At 35.2% G+C, this 12,064-nt stretch overlaps 1 protein-coding gene and 1 pseudogene across 1 annotated transcript; both read right to left on the reverse strand.

The window, feature by feature from the left end:
* Positions 1–654: 654 nt before the first annotated feature.
* Positions 655–1,932, reverse strand: LOC126708211 (rust resistance kinase Lr10-like; annotated as a pseudogene).
* A 3,122-nt stretch (positions 1,933–5,054) lies between these two features.
* Positions 5,055–6,512, reverse strand: LOC126709960 (rust resistance kinase Lr10-like). Its single transcript, XM_050410344.1, has one exon. The coding sequence runs from the start codon at positions 6,494–6,496 to the stop codon at positions 5,264–5,266; it is 1,233 nt and encodes a 410-aa protein (XP_050266301.1). The 5' UTR covers positions 6,497–6,512; the 3' UTR covers positions 5,055–5,263.
* Positions 6,513–12,064: the final 5,552 nt, after the last annotated feature.

Genomic DNA, 12,064 nt, shown 5'->3' on the forward strand with positions numbered 1-12,064 from the left:
ATAAATAAATAAATAACATGTGCTAAGGCATTGGCAAGGCCATAATTAATCATAATTAATCAACTACTTCTTGAACCTGAACCTTTTTTGGTCATAAGTAGCAGCAATGAAAAAAAAATAGTAATAATAAAAGTGTGCTAAGGCATATAATTATTTAATCTAATACATTAATCATATTAATCATAGACCAATATTTTAAGTCCATTTTCAAATATGGGTAAATTTGTCCATTTAGATATATTTAATAATTTCCTCTTACTCCCATCCTAATTTTTAAAACATCCAAACAAGAGGAATAGCTAATTATTCCCCTCTCCATTAATTTTAAAAACACCCAAACAAGGTGGAAGATAACTATTCCCCTCTATTCTCCTCTGCACTACTCCTCTCAACTCTCCTTTCCCTCCAAACTTCCAAACATAGCATTAAACTCTAGTTCTCTTAATAAAGAAGAGCATAATTATATACCACTTGAATATAAAGATCATTTGGACTAAAACCATCCCATTTGGAAAAATGAATACAAGTAAATATTTGCATATATACAACAACAATAAACAAAGCTTTAAGTCCCAAAATTTTGGGATTGGCTAAAATCTTTGCATATATATGAGTAATATTTTATGCTAAGTAAATGACGATACAGCTCGCAATAGTAATGTAAACATAAAGTAAGGTTCAACTTGTGAAGAGGACTTTGATAGTGCACAAATTTTTCTATAGCACATGGACAAGGATTTCATGCAGGGGGCAACTTTGAAAGATTGGTCTTTTCTACTAAGAACTGGTAGCTATCTGTATTTCATATTTGGCCATGATTGGAGTAGCATCCTTGTACCAATAGGAATTGCTAGAACCATCGCTAGTTTCTGGTGGCTTGAGTGTGCCGCGTACAAATAATTAAACGGTTTGGTAGGTGGCATGATCTCCACTCCTCCGTCTAATATCTTAACCGCAGCACTCATTGGTGGTCTAGCTTCCGGCAAATCTTGAACACACCACAAAGCAACCATAGACATTCTTATTGCTTTCTCTCTATCCTTCTCTTCAATTCCACAAGCCACAGTCATTGCATCTAACTCATTTTTCTCAAACTCATCCCAAACTTGTTTTGGGAACCAATCAAGGCTCTCAGAAGGAGTAACATTAGTGTTCCTCCTCCCCCAACTATCTCAAACAAAACTATTCCAAAGCTATAAACATCACATTTTTGTGTTATGGGATGGTTCTTCAACAAAACTATGGTCCTGAGTATCCAGGACTCCCCCTATACCCCAAAGAGTGTAACGTGGGCGTCATCACAGTTACAAAGTTTTGCAAGTCCAAAATCAGCAACTTTAGGAAAGTAATTTGAATCAAGTAGAATGTTAGCAGGCTTAATGTCATAGTGAATGATTCTATGTTGGCAAGTAAGTGATACCTCTGGCTGTCCCGATTGCAATATCATGCAACTTTTCCCATTCAATTTCTTTTTTGTCATTAAACAAGTATTTGTCTAGTGATCCATTTTCCATACACTCATACATAAGGGCGTTCGTGAATTGGTTATGGCAAAAACCATATAATCTAACCAAATTTCTATGGTACGTTCAACCAATTGTTCCCACCTCTGCCATGAATTGCTTCTCGGCTGTTTTGGCTAAACTCCTATTCAGAACCTTCATTGCAATCTTCATCCCATTATGCAACTGTCCTTCATATACTGTCCCGATGCCTCCGGCACCCAATGTTTTGGAGTAAATTTCTTGTGAAACTGCATAGTTCATTAGCTGTGAATCTTATTGGCTTCTCTCTTGCGATTTCTAGGAGGAACCCCTCAATGGTTGAAGCAGCAATCTTCCAAACTGGAGCAACTGTTGCTCCATCTTTTTTTGCACAATTGAAATAAATAATGAGGACTGCTATAGCTAATGTTGGAAGGCCAAAAGCCATTATAACTGCAAGTTAATTTCATCTAATAATGTGAGATAATTTGTGTATACCATCATCTCATAGAGAAAAGAACTTACGCGCTATGCTCTCGCCATTTGAAGACATCACGACTGAAACAAGGTTAGAAATGGTTAAGGTAGACAAATGAGTAGTCGTGCTTAAGAAATTAAAAGCAACAATAAGGCCTTCACAAGGATTGTGTGTGTATCATTTTTTTTTTTTTTTTTTGGTTGTAAATAAAGATACTGTCTTACATGAAATCTTCTATTTTGTGCTTCTCAATCATTTTTTATTCGTTTAATTAAATTGTATAATAAGTTTGGAAATCCTATATACAACAAACAATGAACATTCTAATACCCTAATACTAACATTTTTATTAGTAAAAAAAATTAAAAGAAATGATAAAATTAGTAATAACAGAAAACAAATTAAAATGTGAATATACAAATGATGTAAATTTAAGTATGTTAGAGCTTATATATAAAAAAAAAAAAAGTAAGTTAGAGCTCTGTTTGTTTCACCGATAATGTTTTATAGAAAATGAGTCATTTTCTAAAAATTATTTTCTATAAATCTATCTCATTTTCCTACGTTTGGTAGAAATCTTAAATAGGTTGAAAAACAATCTCCTAATTTCTCTTATTTAGCTTGTTGTGAAAAAGAGTTGTTTTTCAAACAATTTTAGTGGAAAATAATCTCTAAAAATAAGCCATACTTTTTTGTTGACTAAAGATAATTTTCATTTTACTCTTTTTTTTTTTTTTGTGCTACCAAACACTGGAAAAAACGAAAAACTATCTTTACACAAAATTTTCCATCAATTCGTATCGTTCGGCTGATACGAATCGATATTACTATCATATTGTAAGAGACTTATATGTGAATGTTGTTTTATACAATACACTTAATAAAAAAATAGCTAGTTATAATATATTTTTGTTATAATATATAGTACTCAGGTGATAATACTTACGTTATTGAGGTCACCACTTGGGTTCTTGCTCTAGAACTTTGGCCCCAAGACACGGCAGAAAGCTAGGCAGCACCAAACTTAATTCCCTCTTATATCTTGACCTGAATATAATGAAATGCTTCAGACAAAATCGTTGGAAAAAGGCTACGAGGAGATCTTATATATTGCTAACAGGCATACCATAGATGCTAGGCAGTTTCTTCACCGTGAGGAATTCTAGCTAACCATCTAAATTTTATTCTAATTATTCAAATAAAGTGTGCTAGACAGTTTCTTTTTCTTTTCTTCTTTTTTTGTGCTAGACACCGAGATTTTTTTGATAATAATCTCGGTTATGAAGCTGTCTAGCACTTTCTTCCCTAGCTGTTCCTTAACCGAGATAGCTAACCATTTATATCTACTAGTATGTAACCTGCGCGGTATTAATTGTAGTGATGCTATTGGTCAATTTTTATTTTTATTTTTATTTTTATTTTTTTGGGGGTTATCACGTGGAGGATAGAATTAGATAAAATAATGAAAAAAAAAATTGCATTTGATTATTTAAGTGATGCTATTGGTATTTTTTTTTTGGCAAACATTTAAAGAAATTATAATTGTAAAACTTTGACCAAGTTTAACAAAGAATGAATAAAAAAAAGAATATTGAATTTTATAATTTAAGTGATGCTACAATGAAAAAAAAAGAAAAAGAGAGAGAATTAAAAAAGCCTATTCACCAACTTAAACATTTCAAGGTCGATCGAGCATCTTCTGCACATAACCACAAATTCTTCATAACCATAAGGATAAGGTTCATCCCAGTTCCAATTTCCCATTCCAATTTTTTGGCATGCTTGAAAGTTTGGACTTTGAAACAAGGTAGTTCCCGTAGTAAGTAGTCGAAATATTTTTCAGCATTTTAGAAGCTTATGCTTGCCATGTTCATCATTTAAAACTTCCAAAAGGTTACCTATGCCTTTAGGATTTGATTCACAAAGCAGCATGACTTCATGAATATACATTGCAATAAAATCGCCACATGCAAGAGCTTCTTCAATCAATCTTTTTCCTTCAACAACTTCTTCATTCAAGAAGTATTTGTATGTTCCCACTATGAGTAGTGCATGGGGATTCTTTGCTTGATAACATGAAAAAATCAGTTTTTTTGCTTTGTCATCTAGTCGGGCTGGGTGACTAAATTACTATGGAGTGAGTTGAATTCTTTGGAGGACCAATCTGTTTTCTGTTAATTCATTGATGTTTTTGCAATTGATTAAGAAAAAAGGAAAGAATTGAATTAATAGATTGCATAACTTATATAGAGGGAAATAAATTAGTATATATACATTGAAAAAGTTGTTTTGTTATACCTTAACTTGATATTTCCTAATAGTGTTGCTGAATCATTTCCCACCTTCAAAATATTTCCACCAACATGTCATTAGGAAGATTTTGTAAAGTATTTATATTTTTTGTTTGTTTGAAATAGTGTTCTAATATTTCATTTGCTATTTATAATAAAATGATTTTTAAAGATTCATAGGATTATATTAAGTTACAATAAATGATAATAATGTGTTTTTAGACTTTTTAAATGAATATACATAAATTTTGATAGTCAAATGGTTAAACTTATCTAGATTCTTGTATTGTAAATGGTTCTTAATGAATTTGGTCGTGTTAAGTGTTTGGTTAGATTCTTGTACATCTTTGATGTTTCTATTCCTTAACATTAACACTCTAAAGTTAATGTTAGTGTTTAGGTCCATTAAACTTTTTTCTTTTGGGAAATTAGTGGTTGATATTATTATTATTATTATTATTTTGTTTTCAATAGGTAAAATCAGTATGTCCTTTATTAAACAATTTTTCTCTAACTTGATACGCAAAATGTACTCTTAAAAGTTATCATGGCTTTTGAGTGGAGTTGTGGTATGCTTTTGTGTTAGAGCCACTATCCCTCTCCTTTGTATGTGTGTTTGTTTCTCAAAAAAAAAAAAAAAAAGTGGAATGCCAAGTTTCTGAAAAAATAAAATAAAATAAAAAGTGGAATGCCAAAAGTCAAAATTCCAAATGCCATGCTTGCCAAATAGACCTGGCCTAGGAATGGAGTGCACTTGATGGACATGAAGATTACATGGCTTATGTGAGCTTGACCCTGCTTCTCTTAATAAATCTTTGTGCATATATGAGCAATATTTTATTATGTTAAGTAAATGAAGATACAGATAGCAATAGTAAATTAGTAATATTAACATAAAGTAAGGTTCAACTCGTAGAGAAGACAGTAATAGTAGGCTACGCATACAAACTTTTCTACAACACAAAGACAAGGATTTCATGCAGGGGACAACTTCTAAAGATTGGTATTTTCTACAAAGAACTGGCTATCTGTATTTCATACTTTTTCATGATTGGAGTAGAATCCTTGTACCAATTATAAAGATTGCTTTCTTCACTTGTGGAATAGCTACTAGTACCATCACTAGTTTCCGGAGACTTGAGTGCATCCATCCCTATCGAGTACAAATAATGAAACGGTTTGGTAGGTGGCATGATCTCCACTCCTCCCTCTAACATCTTAACCACAGAACTCATTGGTGGTCTGGTTTCTGGCGAATCTTGAACACACCACAAAGCAACCATAGACATTCTTATTGCTTTCTCTCTATCCTTCTCTTCAATTCCACAAGCCACTGTCATTGCTTCTAACTCATTTTTCTCAAACTCATCCCAAACTTGTTTTGGGAACCAATCAAGGCTCTCTGAAGGAGTAACATTAGTGTTCCTCCTCCTCCCAACAATCTCAAACAAAACCATTCCAAAACTATAAACATCACATTTTTGTGTTATGGGATGATTCTTCAACAAGAACTCTGGTGCTGAGTATCCAGGAGTCCCCCTATACCCGGTGAGTGTAATGTGGGTATCATCCATGTTACAAAGCTTTGCAAGTCCAAAATCAGCAACTTTAGGAAAGTAGTTTTCATCAAGTAGAATATTACCAGGCTTAATGTCATAGTGAATGATTCTATGTTGGCATTCTTCATGCAAGTAAGTGATACCTTTGGCTGTACCAATTGCAATATCATGCAACTTTTCCCATTCAATTTCCTTTTTATCATTGAACAAGTATCTGTCTAGTGATCCTTTTCCCATATACTCATAGACTAGGGCGCTCATGAATTGGTCATAGCAAAAACCATATAGTCTAACCAAATTTCTATGGTGAGTTCGACCAATTGATCCCACCTCTGCCATGAATTGCTCCTCAGCAGCTATTTTGGCTAAACTCTTATTCAGAACCTTCACTGCAATCTTTATCCCATTATGTAACTGTCCTTTGTATACTGTCCCGACGCCTCCAGCACCCAATGTTTTGGAATAATTTCTTGGGAAACTACATAGTTCATTAGCTGTGAATCTAACTGGCTTCTCTCTTGCAATTTCTTGGATGAACCTCTCAATGGTTGATGCATCAACCCTCCAAACTTGAACCATATCATATGCTGGTTGAGACAATGGTGGAGCAACTGTTGGTGGAGCAACTATTGTTCCACTACTTTTATTGGCGTAATGGCGACGACAAATAATGAAGATAAACATAAAACATGTTCCCAAGATTGAACTGTATTAATGTGTTGAAAGCAAGAAGATCAAGACAAGAGCAAGCCTTGTCGGATCTTGTGCCTTACCGATCCATCCAACGACCAATTGGTGAAGGATGAGGGGGCACAAATCTTTTATAGCATTCGATCGCAGACCAAACCCATTGGTATTGGAGCGAATTGTGAAAATCCCTCACAATCCTTCCCTCACAATGCGGCTCCAACGACTCGAACCTATGACCGGGCTCTGATACCACTTGTCGGACCTTGTGCCTTACCGATCCATCCAATGACCAATTGGTGAAGGATGAGGGGGCACAAATCTTTTATAGCATTCGATCGCAGACCAAGCCCATTGATATTAGAGTGAATTGTGAAAATCTCTCACAAGCCTAAAACCAGAGTTGGAGAACAGTGCAGTGATCAAACGACTAAAACACAGAGTGACTAGGTTAGTGCAGAGCTGCTAGAATGGATTGAAGCAGTTCCTTACTATGAATAGTTCATTCACACGTATGAAGAAGCACCGCCACGTGGATAGAAGAAGCAGTTACAGATTTTTGGTCAAAGTACACGTGGTCTAATAGATAGGATACTTTGTAACAGAATTTCCCTCCAATTGCGGAGTTAGTTACTTTCATTATTTGCTTAGATTGTATATAAATAGGAGTAGTGATGGAATTCATTCATTTATTGTATTCTTTTCTTTAATCAACAAGATCAGAAGTTCTATTTAGAGAGAGGGCTCTTGAATTTTACATGGTATCAGAGCTTAGAGAAGCACAACACTGGCATCCACTGAGTCAACCAATCCATCTGATCCAATACAAGTCCAACCTTCATAATCTGTCTTGAATTCCAGCAATGATTCCACTACTCCTAATCCTATCAATCCCTATTTTCTTAGTTCAAGTGAAAATCTAGGCAACATTTTGGTTACACAACCATTGCTTGGAATGAGGAACTATCAATCATGGTCTAGAGCAATGATTCTTGCTCTTACTGCGAAGAAGAAGATTGGTTTTGTCAATGGAAAGATCACAAAGCCAGATTTGGATTCTCCTCTGTATGAAGATTGGGAGAGCTATAATACTATGGTTCTTTCTTGGATAATCAATTCAATGCATGTAGATGTGTCCAGTAGCATTATGTACTATGAACCAGCAAGGGAGATGTGGATTGAATTGCAAAACCTCTTCTCACAAGGCAATGGTCCCAAGATTTACAATTTACAGAGAGAAATTTCTCATATTTCTCAAAATCAATTGTCTGTGATAGAGTATTACACCAAATTCAAGAGGCTTTGGGATCAATTGCTTAATTTCAAGCCACTTCCAGAGTGTTCTTGTGGTGTAATGAAGGTGATGAGTGCTTCACACAATAAAGCCTATTGTAAGGTTTAATTTATTCAACTATGTGTTGGCTTTATTCCGTGCTAAATTTGCTTGTAATTTAGCAATTAGAAACCCTGTATTAAGGTGGGAATTATGTAAGGGTTGTGTGTGAGTAAGTGTGAAGAATTGATCAAGTGTGTGCATTAAGAAGCATTCTCACGACTGGAACTCACGACTGACTCGTGAGTGGTGACTTTCTAGAATCCAAGCACACATGTGAAACATGCAGAAAGTTGAAGGGTCAATACAGCTGGATCACTACAGAACAAAAAGTATAGTCTGGCCATTCTGTTATTTAACGACTGGAATTCGCAACTTGTCCCAGTCACGAGTGACTCGCCAAAGCCCCCTATTTTGTAGAAAAATGACTTTTTACATTCCCTCTCATAGCCTACTATAAATACCGTTATATCCATGAAATGTAGAGACCTTCTAGAGAGAATTTTAAGAGATAAACCTTAGAGATCAATAGAATTGATTCATCCACAATCTTATACCTTTGATTCTCCAAATTCCTCTACTTTCACCATTTCCATTCTCATACCCTTGAGAGGATTTTTAGCCAAATTCTTACCTCATCATATTCATATCAGTGAAAAAGTTATTTGATGCTTGGGAAGCAGTTCAAAGAGAACCAATTCATTTGGTTGATGCAATGGGTTTATTGCGGGATCCAGAAAGTTAGAGAAGACATGGTTAAGCTTAATCTTGCTGGAGCAAGAAGGTTGGAGGGCTTAGGTGCATCAAGTAGATTAGGCTTAGAGGGTCTATTGTCATTCATGTATCCCAACTAATTTTCTAGTGGATCATTTTACCGCTTGGAGGGCGGCGAAAAAGTTTTTCGCTGAGTTCTTCGGTTTCATCTTCGATAACACGTACTAGTATTATCTTGTGTTTGTTTCTCTCTATCCCTTACTTTTTGCCTTTAATTACTGCTGTGTTGTGAGTTAATTATGGCTTAGAGTAGTTTGTTTATTTGGGTATAGTTTATATTTGAAAGCTCGAAAATGTATTAAAACACAAGAGCTATTTAGACCCCAAATTAAAAATTATGGCTTGATAGATTTTACTCTAACTTATACTTAATAGAGTAAATGCGAGCGGATAAACAAATAAACTACTCTAAGCCATATTCAATATAACACAGCAGTAATATGAAAGCTAAAAGAGTAGGGAAGAAGAATGCAAACACAAAATAACACGTCGATGTGTTATCGAATAGGAAACCGAAGTACTTGGTGTAAAACCTCTCCGCCGCCCTTCAAGTGGTAATTGATCCACAAGACAATCAATTGGGATACATGGGTTAGTAAGAAACCCTCCAAGCCTAATCTACCCGATGCACCTAAGCCCTCCAAGCTCCTACTCCAACAAGGCTTCTGAGAACTGTGTCTTGTCTAGCTCTCTGGATCCCGCAATCCGCTCGATTGCATCTGCCAAAACCTGGCTTCTTCTAATACTTCCCAGTAGCACCAAAACCTCATTGAACACTCTGAAAAGGTGTGGTAAGTATTTAGGCTATCAACCTCTCAAGGGTATGGAAATGGAGATATAGGAGTTGAGGAAAATCCACAAGTAATTGTGTAGAAAAATGTGAGTATCACAATCTCTAACTCTCAAGGTTTATGGCTAGGGTTTTCTCTCAAAAGTACTCCTCAACATCTGTGGGTAATGGGGGTATATATAGTGTAGGTATAGAAAGTGTGTATTAGAAATGACAGTCTAGCAAAATAGAATGTTTCGCGAGTATCTTGCAGGAAGGTCTTACCCACGAGACACTCGCGAAACATATCTGTTTCCATCCTATTATGGCTTTTCACATTCCAGTCATGTGCAAGGCACATGCATCACTTCGCGGGATGCTTACTCACGAGCTACCCGCAAAAACACTTCAGTCTTCAATTTGCCTTGAGTCTTCACACTCTCTCTCTCACACACACAACCCTTACAAATAAATCTCACATGAAATACAGGGTACAAAAGATTGAACATAATTACAATCAAATTTGGCACGGAATTAAAGCCAACAAAACACATAGCTATAAATTACAACTTTACAATATTTATCATTTCGTACATATATTGTTTGAGTATAAGTTTGTGTTGGTTATTTTGAAATTGGGGGTCTAAACATTCACTAGTGTTTTACACACCAAGTGAACTTTCACCTATGTCATGAGGTTTTTGACGAGATTAAATGAGAATTATAAGACTCTTCGTAGTCAAATTCTCATGTATGATCCATTTCCATCAATGAGCAAAGTTTACTCTCTGGTCTTCAAGAAGAATCACATAAGAGTCTTGGTCATGGAGGATCTAGTTCAACTTAGGTTGATGTAGTAGCAATGTATGCTAATTCAAAGAGCAACTCTGGTAATTCTTCTTGGAATAAAGGGAATGGAAAGAAAGAGAGGCCATTTTGCACTCATTGCAATATTCCTGGGCACACCATTGAGAAATGTTAAAATCTACATGACTATCCACCAGGATACAAGCCAAAAGGGAAGAACAATGCCACGGCAAATCAAGTTTCTTCAAATTTGAGCAGTGGAGCTGGTAATACAGCAAGCAATTTGTGTCCTATCTCTAAGACACAATGTGAACAATTATTGGCTTTTCTTAGCATTGGATCTAGATCTAGTGAATCGCACCATGCGGCTACTGTGAGGGCTTCTAGTGTGGCTTATGTGGAAGGAGATCTTGGTGGTGCTTTTGATGTGATTTCCTCATAACCACAGACCAATTCCTCATCTTGTTCCACTCTCATGTCAAGTACCTCTTACAAGATACCTTTCATTCCAAATCTAACACATTCTAATTTTTTTGCAAAAACTATCAATAGAAAAGCCTTTAGGGAATCTGATTGGGTTATAGATATAGGAGCTACTGACCATATGATACATTCTATTACTTATTTCACTTCTATCACTGCAACTCTAAACACACATGTGAACCTACCAAATGGTGAAATAGCTTTAGTCACTTATATAGGAACTGTTAGAATTTCAGAAAATATTGTTCTCTTTAATGTTCTATGTGTTCCTTCATTTAGTTTCAACCTCATTTCTGTCAGTCAATTGGCGAAATCTATTATTTGTTTTCTCATAATTTTTGGAAATCTATGCTTTATCCAGGACCTTGCTCTCTGGAGCACGATTGGTCTGGGTAAGGAGATTAATGGTGTTTACTTGCTGCAAAAGGGAGATTCTACTTAAACTTCAAGTTGTGTTTCTGTTTCTGTTAATAAAGCTTAGCCACATATATGGCATGCTAGGTTAGGGCACTTATCAGATGCCAAATTGGCTTTGATGAATAAGAATAATGTACATCTTATCAATTCAAATGCAAAGTTTCATTGTGATATCTGCCCTCTTGCCAAACAAAAAAGGTTGCCCTTCAATACAAGTACACATATTTCCAATGAATGCTTTGATTTAATTCATTATGATTTGTGGGGACCTTTTTCTGTTTCCACCATTGATGGTTGTAGGTTTTTTTTAACCGTTGTAGATAATTGTTCAAGATGTACTTGGGTGTACTTGTTGAAACACAAGTCTCAAACTCAATTCTTCTTAGAACAATTTTGTACAATGGTTGAAACTCAATTTGCAAGAAAGGTAAAATGTAGTAGAACAAATAATGGTACTGAGTTCATACTAAAAGGTTTTTTTGCTCAAAAAGGCATCTTGCATCAATTGAGTTGTGTTGAAACTTTACAACAAAATGTTGTTGTGGAGAGAAAACATCAACATATCTTGAATGTTGCAAGAGTACTCAAATTTCAATCTAATTTGCCTTTGCATCTCTGGGGTTATTGCATCCTCACTACTGTGTACTTAATAAACAAAATTCTATCTTCAATTTTGAATCATAAAACTCCTTATGAGGTTCTTTTTGGTCATCTTCCTACCTATTCTCACTTGAAGGTTTTTGGATGCCTTTGTTATGCCTCAACTCTTTCTCATAATAAGACTAAATTTGATCCAAGAGCTAAGAAATGTGTTTTTCTAGGATACCCTTTTGGGGTTAAAGGATATAAGGTTTTTGATTTGTCAACCAATCCTGTTTTTAATCCCAGAGATGTTGTTTTTCATGAAGATATTTTTCCTTATGTCAATGGTGCATCTGATTTTACTGATCCTTTTATTATTGGTTCTGAGGTTATTGCTAAT

This window comes from Quercus robur, chromosome 12 (genome assembly GCF_932294415.1).
Source record: "Quercus robur chromosome 12, dhQueRobu3.1, whole genome shotgun sequence".
Lineage (NCBI taxonomy): Eukaryota > Viridiplantae > Streptophyta > Magnoliopsida > Fagales > Fagaceae > Quercus > Quercus robur.